This window comes from Mus musculus, chromosome X, assembly GCF_000001635.26.
Source record: "Mus musculus strain C57BL/6J chromosome X, GRCm38.p6 C57BL/6J".
NCBI lineage: Eukaryota > Metazoa > Chordata > Mammalia > Rodentia > Muridae > Mus > Mus musculus.
The window spans coordinates 112635127-112655084 of record NC_000086.7 but is presented as its reverse complement, the minus strand read 5'-3'; the positions used below and the strand labels follow the sequence as shown (position 1 = coordinate 112655084).

General features: G+C 33.1%; 1 protein-coding gene across 3 annotated transcripts in view; it reads left to right on the top strand.

The window, feature by feature from the left end:
* The window catches only part of Pof1b (premature ovarian failure 1B), a 60285-nt gene extending 43627 nt beyond the window's left edge, over positions 1–16658 (top strand). For 2 of the 3 annotated variants that reach the window (XM_006528407.2, XM_006528406.2), the window contains exons 10-16: positions 5975–6067; positions 6912–7025; positions 7814–7966; positions 8254–8373; positions 9710–9838; positions 10670–10752; positions 11993–12131. In XM_006528407.2, the coding sequence (XP_006528470.1) occupies positions 5975–6067; positions 6912–7025; positions 7814–7966; positions 8254–8373; positions 9710–9838; positions 10670–10752; positions 11993–12131 (831 nt within the window). Of the gene's footprint in view, positions 1–5974; positions 6068–6911; positions 7026–7813; positions 7967–8253; positions 8374–9709; positions 9839–10669; positions 10753–11992; positions 12132–14643 lie in introns of those variants that run through there. The other variant, NM_181579.1, reaches the window with a different exon arrangement.
* The last annotated feature ends 3300 nt before the right edge of the window (positions 16659–19958 follow it).

Genomic DNA, 19958 nt, shown 5'->3' with positions numbered 1-19958 from the left:
GTAACAGTTTAGGAAGTAAAGGCAGGAACTCAAGCAGAAGCCATGAATGAATGCTGCTACTGCATTACTGCCTCTGGCTTGCTCAATCTGCTGCTTACTTAAATAACTCAATATCACCTTCCCAAGGGTCACACTATCCACAGAGATCTGGGCCCTTCTACATCAATCATTAATCAAGACAATATCTCACAGAATTTCTTTAGTCTTTATTCTGCTTCCTTATAAAATACATGGCATTTTAGAATTCCATTTAGATTTGTTATTATTTTGGGGTATATCTGTTTTAGTAGTTTCTCTAGCTATCAAATTATATATCCATTTCTTAATCCCATGTGTGGATTTGAGTGCATTTTACCAAGTTCAGAAGCTGTAGAAAGCTTTGAGGGTTTTATGTCACTTTACTATATATTTATATTATTTTGAAACATTTCTTCTCCAATCATATACAATATATTAGTATCATAAATTTTGTTTCATCTATCAAATATAAATAAGAAAGTTGAACATAATTATAGCCTGTTGTATTTTCCCATATGATGTTTATCTTTAATGCCAAGTAATTTAGAATTTTATTCTATTTAGAGAAATTCCTTTAGCTAATCTAAAAGTAGGTCTAATAGTGATTTGTTATTTCCAGTCTCCTAGACCTGAAAAATACCATAATTTGTTTTCTTCATTTGAAAATGAGTTCTATTTCTTTTGATATAAAATTCATATTTGACATTTCTGTTCTTTGAGCATCTGAAAAATATTTTATCAGTTTTTCTTTCTTTTTCCCTCTTTTTTAAGTTTTATTTTAAAAATCATTTTATTTATTTACATTTCAAATGTTGCCCCACTTCCCAGTCCACTCTCCAAGAGTTCTTCACTACATCCATCCCTTTACCTCTAAGAGGGTGCTTCCCCACCCTTCATCCCTGCACCCCCATATCCTCATTCCCTGGGGTATCAATTCTAAAGGATTAGTCTCATCCTCTCCCACTGAGACAAGGCAAGGCAACTCTCTCATACATATGTGCAGGGTTGAGGGGAAAGAGTTGGGGGCGGGGCTGAGGAGGGAAGAGCACTACAGACCAGTCAGTGCATGCTCTTTGGTTGGTGCCTTAGTCTCTGGGAGCTCCCAGGGTTCTGGATTAGTTGAAACTTGTTGGGCTTCCTATTTAGCTCCTTCAGCTCCTTACATCCGTCCCCTAACTCTTCAAAAGGATTCCCTGAACTCAGTGTCTGCATCTTGTCGCCATGATTTCTACCATAACTCTGCTACTCTTTTACCTGTTTTCCCCAATAACTAAGGATTTTCTTGCACTTTTCAGTTTTTGTCTTTTGATTTAAGAAGTTTTTGTTTTGTTTTTATTTGATTTGATTTCTCAAGGAATAGATTTCTTTGAATATATCCTGTTTGGTATTCATACTCTTTCTCCACATCCTCCCCCCACTTCTCTTTATATAAACAGATATATTAATGAAGATTGCTAATATGGAGAACTTATTAGCCACTGAATAGTCTTTCAGTTTCTGACTTCCTCTTTCCCTTCCAGGGTTCTAATTGTGTGACTATTAGACATGCATAAAGGCATAGAGAATTCTTGGATTAGCTTCATTATTGCCATTATTTTTTACTGGTGCTTACATTATGAACTTTCCTTTGTATGTTTATGGTTACTTTTCTCTGTCCTTTCTCTTCATTTTTATAACCCATTCACTTTGATTTTTCTTGTTGCTGTTTTCTTGTTTATTGGGACTGTTCTAAAATTTTTATTCAGTTATTCTTTTTATTACCCATTTCTTTGCCAAGACTCAATAGTCTATTGTAATCTGTTTTAAGCCTATTTCTTAATTTCTTCATTATTTTATTATGCTTTAACTTTTCAAGAATTTAATTAATGAAGAAAATAATTTCATTAGGAAATTTTCACATGTATCTGCCATTGTACTTTGTATTCATCTGCTTATTCATTATTTTTGTCCTTGATCCTCCCACTGATGACCCTTCCTACAACTTCACCTCCCCCAAAAAACTACTTCTCCTTTTATATGATTCTCTCTCTCCTTTTATATGATCTTCTCTCCCCATGTTAGAGAACACAAATGCTTATATATATATATATATATATATATATATATATATACACACACACACATATATATATATGTGTGTGTGTGTGTGTATGTGTATAGATTTATACATTTCATACATAAGAGGAAAGATATAAAGTATGTTTGTCTTGTTTTGCTTAAATGATCTGACATTCTAGCCACTGCTTGAAATAGCAGTTTGATTCTTCTTTATGACTAAATAAAATTCACATAAACATAGTATATACCTAGGAGTGTTGGGCTAGATTATATGGTAGTTTCTCTTGTAATATTTTGTGAAATCTTCCATATTGATTTCTCTAGTGGCTATACAAACTTACATTCCTATGAGAAATATATTTACATTCCCATTCCCCTGCATCCTGTTCGGAGTCGGTTGTTTATTTCTATACAAGTTTAAAAAAAGAAACTGTGATAGCAGTAATTACTGGATGGCAGTAATTACATTTTATAATTTGAAATCTATTGCTCCATGATTTTCTATATTTTATGTGTTATTTTTTGTTTAGAGAGATGATATTTTTGAATAGCTTTGGTTCTGTAAGTTAAATGGCAATATTCTTATAGCTTTTAATACCATGAGAACTACACCTTGTGTGTGTATGTGTGTGTGTGTGTGTGTGTGTGTGTGTGTGTGTCTATCTGTCTGTCTGGGACTGATATTCAATCACATGTTTTATCAGGCATTCCTGGCTTAATTTATGGAAAAGTTTGTGACTTCCTCTTTCACAGTGTTTGTAATTTCTTGCTAAAGGATTTTATGGTTGCTTAAAAGCTTTTGTTGAAAAATTCTAACAATCCCTTTTAGCTTGATATTGATAGCTATCAATTGATTTTCCTTATCAGCTTGAGACTTTGTTTTTGTCTTTCAGTGGTCAGTGAATCTAGATGAAAGCCTGACCATTTGGTTACTGCGTTATGAAACTCTTAACAAATGAAAGTTTTATTCAGATATCTTGTTTTAGAAGGTTACCTGCTATGGTAAACAATAAGAGGAAATGAGACAGTTTCTATTACTGCCAAGTGGAAGTGAATGCTCTTCTAATTGGCCTGTCTTCACATGATACAGCAGAAGACTTTATGGTATCAGTTGATATGACAGCTTGGAGTATCATTTTTGCACTGTTAGGATGAAAGTCTCATCTCTACTTTTCCTGACACAGACCTAATAAGTAGTATTGATGTAGCTCTTTAAATCCTGATAATGGCAGAAGTCTGGGCTCATTCTCCTCCTCTTATCCTTAGGTGATATAAGAGTCAGAATTTCCCCAAACCAACCTGTTGTGGAATTTGGTTTGAGACAAATATTGTCTAAAGGTTTTCTGCATTGTTTCTTTCATCATCTTGAGCTTTCAATATTTTTATGTATAAATGCTTGTGATTTTTATTCCTACTAAGAAACCATTAAAGAGACTATGAGATTCAAAGAAGTCTAAGTAAAGACCTGGACACTTATACAAATGCAGTGAGAGCCACTGGGGATAGTTAGGGAAGATATTAAGAAACCCTGTCCTGAAGGAGTTTTGTAAGACAAAATCTCTCCAAAGTCTACATGTTTCAACAGGTATTCATGTTCTAATATAGTTCATATGAAGTTCATATATGATAGTTCATATCCTAACTAATATCAATTACATTGAACATGTCAGGAAGATAGGACTATTATGAGCTGTAGTTCTCAGGTCAGACCTGAACTTTTTTCACTTGTTGATAAACATGATGCATATACCACATGATCTGATGATATGTCAATAAGCCTGCACCCCTCATTGTGAGGTTTATTACCTTTGATAAGTGTGTTGCATCATTCTTTAAGCTGGTGTGTATGATAGACATTTAGACCTGGGCTTTGTTTTATATGGTTTTGATATGCTGATATTCCCATGTATTCTTTTTTTCTTTCTTTCTTTCTTTTTTTTTTTTTTTTTTGGTTTTGTCGAGACAGAGTTTCTCTGTATAGCCCTAGCTGTCCTGGAACCCACTTTGTAGACCAGGCTGGCCTCAAAACCAGAAATCTGCCTGCCTCTGCCTCCCAAGTGCTGGGATTAAAGGCGTGTGCCACCACCGCCTGGCCATGTATTCTTTTATTATTATTATTAATTAGGTATTTTCTTCATTTACATTTCCAATGCTACCCCATAAGTCCCCCAACCCCTCCCCCCACTCCCCTCCCCCCCACTCCCACTTCTTGACCCTGGCATTCCGCTGTTAATTTAATTTTAGTTGTAGAAGTTCATAGGTAGTGGTATTTGATTCATCTAATTAAGTAGTTCTGAACCTTCCTAAACTTAATAGAGTTCTTCATATTCTGGTGACCCGCAACCATAAAATTATTTTGTTGCCACTTCCTTATAACTATAATTTTGCTACTGTTCTGACTTATAAATGTCTGATATGCAGAATATCTGATAGTCTATCCCCAAAGGGATCGCAAGCCTAAGGTTGAGATCCTTAACAGATGACTTATTTTTCCTCATAGTTCTTGTTGGGTAGGCAGGTGGTCATTTGCTTGAAACAAACAAAAACAGGCTGTCGTTGGCATCAGAGTTTGTATTTAAAATGCAGCAGTCTAGTTCTGTTCGCTACTCTGTCTCAAGAGCCCGGTGTGATTTTGAGGGACGGGACAGATGAACCACTTTTTCCTATAGTAGAGAACCAGAGTTGAGTTCCAAGCACCCACATAGAAGTTAACAACGTTCAGTAACTACACTTGCAAGAGATGTAATGCCCCTTTCTTGCCTCCATGAGCACCACACACTCATGTGATGCATATCTATATATGCAGGCATATACTCATACACATGATGTAAAATGAGCACATTGTTTTGAGAACTGTGTTGTGACATAGCCTACATTTTAGATGTAACAATGAGCTAGGGGATGGTGTGGTAATGGAGTCACTCAAGGCAAGTTATTGCCTGAAAAAAACTCAAATTGGAAGAGCTTAGGGCAAAACAGCCTGTACTCTACATAAAACTTAATTCTTTACACCTCAGGCAGAATCATTGGACAGCACAGCACACTTAAAGTTCTTTTTTTTTCAAAAATTTTTATTAGATATTTTCTTCATTTACATTTCAAATGCTATCCCAAAAGTCCCCTATAACCTCCCCCCGCCCCCTGCCCTGCTCCCCAACCCACCCACTCCTGCTTCCTGGCCCTGGCATTCCCCTGTACTTGGGGCATATGATCTTCGCAAGACCAAGGGCCTCTCCTCCCACTGATGGCTGACTAGGCCATCCTCTTCTATATATGCAACTAGAGACACAGCTCTGGGGAGTACTGGTTAGTTCATATTGCTGTTCCTTAAAGTTCTTTTTATGGCTTGAAGATCAAGTGCCTCAACTCTTCAAAAGCAAAAATCTGATGATAGAATTCTGCTGTGTAAAGAAGATAGTACCTTTTTCATACAAATGGAAAAAAAGAAAAGTTTTCCAAAGGATTAGTTAAAATCTTTTCAGGAATGTTGCTTGACTTGCTTACGAGAGAATTCAGAGAGACATGGGTGGGGTACTAAACATGGATAGTCTAGAGGGAGCAAAAAGAAACGGGAAAGTGATAGAATTGTTTTGATTGAAAGCATGTATAAAATGCTGGGTGTTGTGGTGTACAAGCCTTTAATCTCAGCATTTGTGAGGAAGAAGCTTGCAGATCTCTTGTGAATTCAAGGCCAGTCTACTTTAGCTACAAAACAAGTTCCAGCCAGTCACGGCTACACAGTGAGCAATTATCTCAAAGAAAAGGTATTAAAAATAAAAAAAATTAAAGTAATTTTGTAGCACTAGAATATAAATACAAATAAATAAGCTACACTTGCTAGTGTTGCCTATTTTGAAGCATTAGTAAAAAGAAACCCTGGATGCTTTTCTTCCTTCAGATGAGGGGTATGTCTGATAAGTCCCTGAGACTAGTGCTGTCCACGTTTAGCAACATACGGGAGGAACTTGGACATCTTCAAAATGATTTGACAGTAAGATTTATTTTGATATTTCTTTCCCATGTATTTCTGATGGTTAGCTTCTCCACACAGAAATGAAAAAAAAATGTTCAATATACTTTTACAAATATATTGTAAAACAGTAGTATTACACATCCATAGACATGACTTACTTTGTGAAACAGCTAATTAGCATTGAAAGAGGAGAAAAGAACTGCCTCATGAGTACATGAAAGTATGTTGATAGGCATGAATCATTTAATCTCCCACTAAGGTAATTAATGCTTAAAGGCAGAGTTGTCTACAAAATTAGAATAACTGTAGTCATTGAAAAGGAATTTTCCTCTTTACTGTAATGATAAAGAATACTTAGAATTTCTTTTTAAATAGAAAACTTGAAAACCTTTTCCTCCCAATGCTTAACTTTTCTATTATTTTAATTGATATTTTTGGTGCCATCGGCTAGATACATTCTGGTGAAATTTCACTATAGTAAAAAACACCTCGAGGAATTTTGAGTGTTTTCCCTTACTTTTCTGGTTAGTTTCTGCAGTCTCATAAGTGTAGCTAGATTTTAATTTGAAGATTCTCCACCTGCTGAGATTAAGAAGTCTTTGTAGATTGAAATAAAACATAAAAATTATACAGAGCATTCTGCTTCATTGCACTTAGCAGTAGCCAATCCGTCAAAATAGTCCTTTCAATAGAGGATTTCAAAGTTTGTGCCTTTGTATCTCTCTTGACTTTGAAGAATTCCACTTTGTTAAGCAATTACAGATGAAACAAGTTTTTATTGAAATTTTACAACATAATCAAGACATTACCTGTTAACAATTTTATGTAACTCTGAGTCCTAATAAGTAATTTATGCCTTTAGTCACTGGAAAATGACAAGATAAGACTTGAAAAGGACTTGGCATTCAAAGAAAATCAAATGAAAGAGTATGAAGAACTCTTGGCATCAGTGAGAGCAAATAATCGCCAACAGCAAGTAAGTTGATGTCTTTTGTAGGTGATATTCTAGATTGATAGCTTTCCATATGCACAATCACTGGCACATTGAAGTCCTGAGATATAATCCAAATGGTATTAAAGTGTGATGGAACAATTTGTTCATCTGAGAATTGAACAGCTTTGCATATTTTCAACAACTGAATACCCTCTCAGAGAAATAGGCAACCTTATGTAGTATATAGCATACAAAATACACAGTGCTCTATATTTTGGGGCAACAAGAATTGTCACTGAAAGTCTAAGTTGATGCAGTCTTTGAATCTAACGATGAGTTAATTGGAAAAAATGATACATCTTATGTCTGTGTACAGAATAAACAAGGAAATGGACTCTATAGGCATTCTGTGTTTTTTTGAGCAGAGATTGTTCTAACCAAAACTATGATAAGCTTTCAGAGTTCATTCTCTCTGTTTGGTCTCATGACTTTCCCAAAGTTTTTACAAACTTAATCTTTTAACCACAGTGAAGGGCAAGGTCATTTTAGAAACTGCTAGTATAGTATGATGTACTCAGACTAACAAGGATCTAATAACTAAACTGGGACTGAAATTTTTACAAAAATGGTATTCATTTTTACACATTAGACAAATAAGATTAGGGAAAAGATTAAAATGTAGTATGATGTTCAAAATATCATAAGGCAAGAGTCTAAAAGATTGAGTTTGAAATTTTTTTCTTCATATTTCTCAATGAGTCACTTAAAAGGACACTTACTTTGTAAACTCAAAATGCATTTTTCTTATGGATTTGTATCTTTCTTTACAGCAAGGACTTCAAGACTCAAGCGCAAAATGTCAGTCATTGGAAGAAAATAACCTTTCTCTTCGACATACACTGTCAGACTTGGAATACAGACTGAAAGAACTTGAGTATTGTAAACGCAATTTAGAGCAAGAGAATAAAAACCTTAGAATACAGGTACTAGATTTTATAGTATTGTTCTAGTTATATAGCTATAAAGCTATCATTGTTAATAGAATATACAAACTTCACCTTGAGAAGTACTTCAACTCCTTTCTGTTGACCTTACATGAAAGTTGTACCATGCTGACACCTGAGCTTTATAAAACAGCCTCTCAAGATTATTTTTATTATTTCAATGTCTTATTTAATAACATGGTATTAATGTCGTAATAATTTTGAAACCTAATATGTATTTCCTTCTTAATAATCCAATTACAAAAAGTTATTTTGGTTTTATATAGGTGTCTGAGACTTGCACAGGCCCTACACTACAGGCTAAAATGGATGAGATTGGCAATCATTATATGGAGATGGTAAAAAACTTGAGACTTGATAAAGATAGAGAAATCAGCAAGCTAAGGGTATGTTGATCCTACATTGTATAAAACTGTCTACAGAAGCTTTTTAAAACAATAGTGGTTGTTGGGCCTTGAGAGATAACTCAGAGGATTTTAACAAAACCTGTTGTTTCATCATGAGGAAGAGAGTTACCATCAACCATATAACAAGTCATGAATTCCATCCTTCAAATGTTTGTAACTATAGCTCTGTGATATCTATTACATTCTTCTGGCCTCTGCATACACATACAAGCATATACACACATTTATCATGCATGTATGCATAAATTAATAAGGTAATTTTTAATTAAAATAATAACTATCACCACCATCACCACCACTCCCCTGTCCAGCCACTATTAAAAAGAAAAATAAATATTGTTACAATTTTAAAACTATAAAGAAATAAATAAGTTGAACATTTTAGTATTTTCTAATTTTTTTTTCTTATAAATATACTTCTGTCTATTAAAAAGCAGTGAAACTTCCAACTAGTACTTCAAGTTAAATTATTTTATACTTTATTTTTTTCTTCTCAGTTGTTTAGAAAATCATTAATTTCATTGTCTTGATTTTTAAATTTTTAACAATTTATGTTTGGGAGATTGCTTAATGCATGTTTTTTCAGAGAAGAGTCATATATAACATCGTTAAGCTAAGACATAGTTGAGCTGGGTGATGATATTTTGGTTAGCTTTTTTTAATTAAAAAATAGTTACACCATTTCTCCCTTCTATTTCCTCTGTCCAATCTCCTCTGTATACCCATCCTTTGCTCGTTCTCCAGATCCTTGCTTTTATACATAAATACAACCTGTTCAGCCCATTTAGTGTTAAGGTATAATTTTGAGTCTGATCATTCAGTATTGAATAACCAATTAAGGGATGTATACATACAGAAACCTATTTCTCCCATTTCCTGCATTTCTTGGTTGCCTGTCATTCTTTGTCTATGGATGGGGGGGGGGGTTAGTGAGATTTTTTTCCCTATGTTAGCATGCCTATTGATATTGTCTTTCTTCAGGTCTTGTTTAGGCAGCCATAGAGGCATCATGGGTGAAATTACCCTGTCGTTGATACAATTGATACAGACAGGGTCAATCTCACAGAAAATTTACTTTTCCTGTGGCTTACTTACTGCCCCCTCTTCCTTGATATTCCCTGAGCCTTAAATTCGGGATTTGAGTTTTACATGTATCAGTTGTGGCTGAACACATCACGATATTTTGTTTCTAAATGTTATCATTTATTCATATAAAGAGTTTTCATTTTATGACTATGTGACTTGACCTAACTATACTACATTGAAATTAAGTTTTTTAAAAGCATTATAATAATTGTTTTTTCTAAATCCTTAGTCCCAATTAAACCAGTACCAAAAAGATGTTTCAAAAAGAGAAGGAAGTTGTAGTGATTTCCAATTCAAACTTCATGAATTGACAAGTTTGCTGGAAGAGAAGGATTCTCTAATAAAGCGTCAATCAGAGGTAAGAAAAAGGATAGAAAATGGAATGGTACAATTAAGTTCTGTATGATAAATAATCCCCATGGATTAGGAAAGGACACATTGAGTGGGAGCAATGGTTCAGCTGTTAAGAGCTCCTAATCAAAACACCAAGGAAAGGACACATTTCAAAGATATACTTTACTACATATCAATGTATGTATATGAATAGTACGATTTACACTTAATGAAATGAAAGAAGGAATTGAAGTTAAAAAAAGAGATGGGTGCTCTACGTTTACTATTTCTAAGACAGTGGATTTATATTTTATTAACAGTGAAATTCTCTAAAGCCTGTGAGCTCATTCTTAGATCATGAACTCCTCCTTCATTAAGGAACATGTAGCCCAGAATCTGGTATATGATAAGTTCTTTAAAAAAACTACTATTATTTTAAAAATGGCACTCATAGTGACATTCATAATAAATTTGTTAGAATGCTGAATTTACTTTCTTATAGAAACCACTATTATTATTATTATTATTATTATTATTATTATTATTATTATTAGGCCATATTTTCAACTACTCAGAACAAAAAAAAGTCATATCTTCATACTGACATCCATGTTCATCCAATTGTCAACATCCCACCTCAGTTAGTAGCCAGGTTAAAGAGTTATTATTAATATTAGGTTGGAAAAAATAAAACTGGTGGAAAAACTTTGGTAAAAGGCCTGTATAGCATTTTGACTACTGTGTATCAACATTAGTAGAATTACAAAACAGGAGGAGTGGTGGATGTTGTTCTTAGTAATCTTATTACCAAATGCTTATATTTCTATTTAAATGATTACTGTGTTTTATTTGTAAGGAACTCTCAAAGTTGAGACAAGAAATATATTCATCCCATAACCAACCCTCTTGTGGTGGAAGGACTACAATCACCACAAAAAAGTAATGTACTTTAAAATGACTTAATGTGCCAAGTTATTATAAAATTTAGTTTTTATTCTCTTAGTTGATGTGCATACCATTAAAAAGTGTTCCGATCATTTTACTTGTTTGATCATTCTACTGGAGAATGAATATTCAAAAAAGACATTAATATCATGGTTAGGATAATTGTGTATCATATTTAGAGTATGTTAACTACTATAGAAATAAAAACAAAGTTGTTTATGACATTGGGGCCATCAGTTGATAGATATTTAGTTGTGGTAAGTTGTGGAAAGCAGTCCTGATTATTCAAGTTGATATTCGTAACCCTTTATGTGAAAGGTATGTGTTTCACTAATTACAGTGTATGCCTGAAACCTTGAATAATATAAACTCTTATATTAACTTTGTCTTTTATTTGATTTTAAAACATATATTATGAAGATCATCATATAATTTCCATCATAATTTTTCCATTATTAAGGACAGATGTTTTAAGTTTGTTCACTTAAATAATGTATACATCCGAATTTTCAGCATCACTAATTTTGTGCTTTAGGAAATAAAATGGTTATGTGTGATATCACCAGTTGACTTAATAATAAAGAAAGCTGAGTCAGTGACTGAGTAGCATATAAAGTATAGATACATTAAGGAATAATTAACATGCTAAATGTAGTTCAACAGCACAAGATTTTATTAGCCTACTCATAATGGTATAATATTTGTAACTTAAGAATTATATATTTGGGGAAAATTTTAATTAGTGTTTTGGAGCATATTTGGGAAGGAATATCTGGAAGTGTTGGTAATTAGGGCAGAGGTCTGTTACAGCTTTTTGTCTATGTATAAAACAGTATTAGATAGTTTTACCACACAAGATACGACTGTAATATACATTATTGTGTCACTTTAACTTGATAAACTTTCTAGAATCCAGTTAATTCTCCTTTCCCTATCTTTCCCTATTGTGTATACACGAAAAACTCTTAGTAGTGATCTCAGCAATTATGATACTTAGTTACTTTGATTTTTTTTCTGTGTATTATTGTCCTGTGTTACCAGTGATCCATCATAATCAGAGGCCACATCCTCCCTGTATTTAACATAAAAAGAGTTGCACTTTTATATTTGAGAAGGCATTTCATTTGAAACTAATTATTCAGTGATAAATTGATTTAAACAGGGGAGAAGAAATGGAAGTGACTACAAATTAAAGTTATTTCATACTACTAGTAACTCTGTTTTTGGTGTATAGGTACAGAACACAGTATCCAATCCTAGGTCTCCTGTACGATGACTATGAATATATACCACCAGGTAGTGACACACAAACGATTGTGATCGAGAAAACTGAAGACAAATGGACTTGTGTAAGTTTATTTGGGTATTTCTAGCCTGTTTTAATTGCATATTTATAGCTTTTAAAAATTAGGTAAAATATCAGATGTCATAGGCAATTTGAAGTGGAATGGAACATGAATGTGCATGTATCGATAGAATTTGTCTTGTAATCTTGAATGTGGATACTTACTACCTTTTATTTATTTAAAAATGGAAAAGAGATTTGTATCTATTTTATATCTAGGCTGTAAAATCCTCCAATTTTAAATTCTGGGGTTTAATGTGAAGCCAAATAACCATGCAAGTAACATCTACTCTAAAATTTACTTACTTCAATTTCCTCCTCCAACATGATCAGATAACATAGATATCAACACCATTCTAAATACTTCAACCCATTACTAAAATCTCTTCTTGTACATGGATGCCAGCTACATTCTTCGGAGTTTCACTGCTTTCATTGTTAACCTTTAGAATAGTGATCATCACAGAGGAAATATATATATTCCCCAGCAAAGTAGTTCTATCCAGTGGCATCTACTTTCCAACTCCAGAACATTTACTGTATTTGAACATTTTCAGTTTGCAGTAGAGGTCAGCTATATTGACATCTACTGGGTATAGTCCTGCCTATGGTGTGCAGGACACTCCTTAAAAAAATCATCTGATCCCAAATTTTAATAGTGCTGAGCTTGAGAAAACATGCTAATATTAAAGAATGTTTTTGAGTTGTTCTTAGTTATATACTTCTACAATCTTGAAAGGTATCTTAATAAGCACTTCAGTGATCATAAGCGCAGAAATGCGAAACATTCCTCCTGTAAAATGGACCGAGAAATTTCAGATTCTCAGCTTTCTAACCGTACATAATTTTATTCAAAACAGTAACTTCAGTGTTGTTATCAGCTACCTGTCAAATGGCTTATATACTAAGATAAAGCAAATCCATGGCTAGTAAACTCAAGTAAGTGCTTAGTCTGAGAAAGTAGAGGTGGATTGAAAGGGGCATGAGGAGGGCATCCAGTTTACTAATAATGTTTTGTTTTCTGAGATTTGTGATTTTGAGCATATGTGTGCAATTGGAAACAAAGGTCTGTAACATATGTTTTTTCACAATTTTATTGTACTTTGATACATATATGTTGAAAAATATTACACCTCAAAATTGCAGTTTACTTATGCTGTTACTAAAATTAAATAGTTGTTAAATAATGCATTAAAGATATAGATCTTGGGCAGTGGTGCCACATGCCTTTGATTCCAGCACTTGGTAGGCAGAGGCAGGCAGATCTCTGTGAGTTTGAGGCCAGCCTGGTCTATAGAGTATGTTCCATGACAGACATGACTACACAGTGAAAAAAATAAGGGTGGTGGTGGGGAACAGAAAGAAATAAAGAAACGAAAAGAAAAAAGAAAAATATGTATCTTATAGCCAAATAAGCTCAAATACTTCAGTAGCAATAAAAAAAAATCATGATGATTTAAGTTCTAATGTTCTTTTACAGTAATAGGCACCGGTACTTTTTTTTTAAAGATTTATTTATTATATGTAAGTACATTGTAGCTGTTTTCAGACACACCAGAAGAGGGCGTCAGATCTCATTATGGGTGGTTGTGAGCCTTGCTGGGATTTGAAATCAGAACCTTTGAAAGAGCTGCCAGTGCTCTTAACCGCTGAGCCATCTCTCCAGCTCCAGGCACCAGTATTTTAACTAATCAGTGAAAGTAAGCAGTGTGTATTAAATCTCCAACAAAAATAGAAATACATGCCTAGTTTAATCTTTTTCAAATCATTTCTCAGGCCATCAACTTGTTAAGAAATATTACTAATTATCAAGTGAGAAAAGTACTTGATAACTTAAGAATCATATTAGTACAAAAATGTGTTTACACAGGATAAAAAAATTGATCCTAAAAGTTAAAATTCAAAAAAAAATTGCTTGATGGGGCTGGAGAAATGGCTTGGTGGTTAAGAGCACGGACTGCTCTTCCAGAGGTCCTGAGTTAAAATTCCCAGCAACCACATGGTGGCTCACAACCACCTGTAATAGGATCTGATGCCCTCTTCTGGTGTGTCTGAAGACAGTGACAGTATACTCACATACATGAAATAAATCTAAAAACAAAACAAAACCAATTGCTTGACTACATGCAGTGACAATATTTTATGTGGAATTGAAGGGTCTAGTATAGCTATTTCTTCTGTCTGCAATGAAATACATAAAGTTGGAAAGCTGTATAGAGGAAGAAGTTCCAAATTATTCAATAAGTTCATAAATGATAGAACTGTATTTATTGACTCACATATTTCACCACATATTTAACCTTTAAATATGACAATAAGAACAAAATTACCCAATCTCCATCCCCCTTGCTTTACAGTCATTTAAAACACATTCCTTAAGTTGGAGATTATCATTTTATTGAATATTCTATAAAATAGTGTATAAAAGTGAGATACATTTCTGTTAGCAGTATACATACCCAACTGAATATTTTTAGTAACTATGTACATGTAAAAAAATAACTGTGAACCAATTTTAAGATGTATTTTTTCTTTTCTAGCCATGAATGGACCCATTCTACAATACTACAACCCAAAGGAAATTTTCTTTGTCTGCATCAGTATTTTAATTGTTATTTTTCTATTGCTAATGTGCAATCAAATTGTGAATCATGTTACTACGCCATGGATCTAGTGGGACGATTTAATTCTAGAGATGAGTTCCCCCTCATTCAGGAGAACTGAGTCTTTAAAAAAAACACACACACATTGATGTATTTGAAATTTAACACCGTGCAAATGAGAGAAAAAAAATGACCTTTGTGTTTAAACCCTGGTTGCAGACAGTGTAGAACCTAACCTGTTATTTTTATATAGGGTGCTTCCTATATGTTGAACTTATTCATACAATAGAGCCTTTACAAGTTATTCTATTATGTTAATGTGCAACTTAGCTATAGGATTCAGTCCTGTTTTTCAGCAAAACAGAGGCAATTAAATTTTAAAAAATAGGCTAACTAGAACATAAAATATACAGCCTTACTTTTCTCACATTAAGCTTGTGACTAATAGGAGTACAGCAGTGCTAACATATCTTGGAAACAGCTAAGTCAAAGGTGGAGGTTAATTTTGTTAATCATGGAAATGAGCTAATATCTTTTAAATAAATGCATTAATTGAATTATACATAGTTCTAAGTACATGTCAGTGCCTGGGAAAATCTGTTCTTTCAAAACATATTTTCTGCAAGTGGTCCAATTCACTTTGTAAAAAACGCAATACTGTACTGTAGTAGTGGGCATAAGAATGTAGAATTTTTCATAGTGATATACAGACATAACATTGCTATATTGCATAGTCATAAAATCTTTAACAAAAATAGCAGTAAAAGATACTTGATAGCTGTATCTTGGAGAATATTTTATAGTAGAGTCTTTGATGTAGTTAGAAATTTGTTACTTGAATTGTAATGGCGTTACAAAGTGATACAAGTATTTGTTTATTATATTATAAATAAGGAAGTTTCATAATATAACCCAATCAAAAGGTACAAAACATTGCTCATCAAATTAGGATTAAGGTAACAAATATATTCAGTTTACATGTTTAGTTCATAGTTTTGTACTAAAATATCTACAGAAACCTTTATAAAATTCTTCAATGCTTTATAAGCATATTCTAATTATTCTAAGAAGCAGTTAGTATAAGCATGGCTGTGGCACTATATGCACTAGAACTATGAGTTAGAAATATTTAAAAGGTCTTGATATGAAATTGAGTCTTATTTATATTCTTATAACACTTAAGATAAACATTAAGTTCTCTAACATGAATAAAATTTCTATTTTATCAATATTTTATGATATAAAATGTTAATGTTTCATATTTTTACAATTCCCCTCTATTTTCTGGACAGACAAGTTCTCTCCTCTGATAGATACCCATATATGCAATTATGGCAAAAGTGTATTGTTTTTGTCTATTACAAAAGTTACAATGGAATGCTTTAATTACCTTGACAGAAAAATGCCATAATTACAGTTTGAAAATGAGAATGTCTTTTTCAAAATTACAGAAAACTAATAATATCCAGAATTAAAGAGCAATTAAGAAGACAGTCTGTTTGATCTAAGATAGTGATTTAGAGTCATATAAATGTTTCCCATTTTTTTTTTACCAACGTTTTAAGATCAATAGAAATAAGAGGAATAAAAGTGATATTAAATTATACATTTAGTTCTGGAGATGGGTTCCCCCAGTCATTCAGGAGACCTGAGTCTGTTTTTTATACATTGATATATTTGATATAGCAACACGCAAATGAGAGGGGGAAAAACCTTTGTGTTTGAACTCTAATTGCAGGCAGTGTAGAACCTAACCTGCTATTAGGGTGCTTCCTATGTTCATCAATTCTGTGTAGTTACTCAATGAAAACTCTAGTGTCATCAGGTGAAGATGTCCATTCATCTCATTTCTATCTCTATATGTTTTCACTTCAGATTTGTCAAATAAAATGGAAACTGGAGAGTGTCATACAAAATATTCTTATGTATCTAAATAAAATATGTTAAGCATCTGTATTGTCTTTGTGAAACTTCAAATAGAAAGAACTTTAGCTTATCTTCCTATTTTACCAGGAAATATTTTATCCTTTGAATGTTTATATAGGAGCTATGAGGCAATTTTGTAAAACAAGCACAAAAGAAAATTCTTCTTGATATAGCCTACACGAGGTAGAACTTTAACAAAAGTTTGACATCCAGCTGGTGCAAAATTTAGTTTTCTAAGCCCACACATGGTTTTCTAAGATATTTTCTTCCCATCTTGGTACTGGTACTTTAGCCATATTACTTTTTTCAAATTTGAACAATATGAAAAGAGTGCAACTTTTAAAAATATTTAACTATCAAATTTACATCAGTTTAACAAAAGTCTGTCTTTGCATTTCTTTCTTTCTCATTATTGTAATTTATAAAGATTACATTTCTTTAGAAAATAGAAATTCTTTTGAAAGTAAATGTTTTCAAATGATTTCCTCAAATGACCCATCTTCACCAGGAAACACTGTTACAAAATTTACTTGATTTTGTAGTAATTTTTGTTCAACTGAAAAAATACATTATTTCATGCTTACTCTAGGATAAATAGTAAAAATAGTATTTCAGTAAAGAGTATAATAAGCACATCTTTCATTGATAAAAGTGCCTAATATTTACTCCAGAACAAGACATAACTTTTTATTCTATAAAGGAATAGTGGGATTGTTATGTGACGCAATTACACGATAGACAGTATCAATTGCCATTCTCAGTAATTTTCTTGAATTCATCTTATTAATAATGTGCTTATAAACAAGCAGGCATGGTGGCATATACCTTTAATCCCAGTACTTGGGAGGTAGAAACAAAAAGATCTCTGAGTTTGAAGACAGCCTAGTCTAGAAAATGAGTTCCAATATAGCAAGGGCTACACAAAGGAACCATGTCTCAAAAATTTGTTTTAAACAAAAGGTGCTTTAAACTCCCTGGGGCCTCCTGTCTCTTGAGAGTTAGGTGCATCATCTCTGAATGAACATAGACATGGAGGTCCTCTACTGTATGTGTGTTGGGGGCTTCATATTAGCTGGTGTATAAACCTTGTTTTCCCATCCCAACATATTAAATGTTTTGAAATTCATGCTACAGATATCCTTTGGGTGGGGGGGAACTTTACAATATAATGCCTCATTTCTATACCGTGTTTGCTAATACAATCAGTGAATACTCTATATGGCTCAAGAACCTAAAAAGCAAACCAGTATATTTAAATGAAAGAATATATAGGTATTTTAATGTAGTTTCCTAAAGGAGTCCAGTGAGACAATCATATTGTGGAAAATATCTGTTCCTAGGATAAGAGTTTGTAAATCAGATGGGAGGTGAATAAGACTTGCAAAATTACTATCAGTAATGCCAACTTTTCCAATTTTTAATGAAACAAAATTCCCTTTAGAATACTTACTTGCAAATGTAACATTTATTCACCAGATATAATTTTCACCTCATAGCTTACTGCTGAATAAGCTCACCCTTCCTAGTTCTTTCTGAACTCTGGCTGGCTGATTAAACTGAGCTGTTCTAGCTCAACACTCTCCAAGCTGACTAATTCAAACTGGCTTCTCTCAGATGCTGACTGAATTTCTTTGTCCTCAAACTAACTCTGCTGAGCATCACTGCATGGACTTTACAAAGTGATCTCAACTGAACTCCATTGAATTGCCTAGACTCAAGTGAACTTCACTCACTGAACTTCCCCCACTCCAGACTCACACTGCACTCCTTCAATTAGCCTCTCTTTCCTGTCCTCTTGCAAGCTGGGCATCTTATCTCTGACCCATTCTGTGAAATCTTTCTCAGTTTCATCACTTTATCTTCCCCTTTATAAAATTTCACTTTCGAAAAAGGTTGCTTCCTTCTACAAACTAACTTTACCTTCATTGTTAGGGGAATAATATAAATGAAACAAGCTTTGTCAAATAATGTTAATCATTAAAGATGTTAAAATGTCTAAGTGGGTCCTGAAAATTACTCTTGAATTTGTATATATATATAAATTTTATGAATGGTACAAAGCTGATATTGAAAGTTTTCCTGTTTGAGACATGAGTAGAATTTAAGAGCTCTTTCTGGGAAAATAATTCCCAGATACATTGTTCATACCATAGACCACTTAAAAGTGAGAGTTGAGTGAATCTATCTGCACACGATGGCTATGAACTAGTCTGTGAAAGGAACTTTACAGTTAAGTCCCCTACAGGTATTTTAGGGTAGTCATGTGCCAGGGAAACCTGTTCTTTTAAGGACATTTTTTAGTTTATAATGTGACTTCTATTTCGTTTGCACTGAAGTTTCTTTTAGGGACTATTTATAAGTAAAGAAATAGATCTTATTTAGTTCAATTCTACTATAAACACAAACACCTTATATGGTACCTTACTTCCCCCAAGAACTGTGATAAAAAGTCTTTACATTCTCCAAAATGATCTTCAAATATAAACAACGACAACAAAATGTGTTCCATTCTTTTAAACCTACAATGATTTTCTACTAGAAACTTCTAAGACTCCCATCTCTTATGAGTCCTACTCACTCAATGTCTCACAACAGGTTATTTTATCTCAGGTTGTTTGTATTTACAGGTTTCCTTTCCTTGTTCTCAGTGGCATGTCCTTAATAGGGATTTTCTTTATCCACGTACCCAGTTATTTAATCAAGAGCAGCACAGTTTTCTGGACTAATACTTGATGCTTTTTACCTAACACTTATTACTCAAAAAGCACAGCAAGTGAACTTGCTAGAAGTGTAAAACTTTAGTTACGACAACTAAATTCAAATTAATAAGATCGCTAGGTGAACCTTATAATTTGTGGAGCACTAGTCTAATGTATGAAGGTAAGAGATTTCTTCTGCTGCTAATGGGCTTTAAAGAATAATCATTCAACTGGTAAGTGTTTAACATATATGGCAGTATGATTCCTGTTAAATAAAAACTATTGGAAATAGCAAATTATTGTATGCTTACTTTCAGAAACAACTCCTAAATCCACGAATCAATACTTTACTTTTAAAATGTATATTAGGAAAATAAATATTCTCACTTCTCTGAACTCATGTAAACAGTTTAAAAAATTTTTAATTTCCTTTCTAATAGTCAATCTCAGGTCTTAAAATGAGCACTTTTATTTATAGCATTTAATCATGGTTTTATCAAATGACACCTATTTTTGAGGTATAAACATGATGGAATCATGACTGTTTAAATCCATAACTCACATTAACACAAAAATTCAACAAAATATTTTTAAATGATCAAATTGCCTAAGAGAAACTTTAAATGA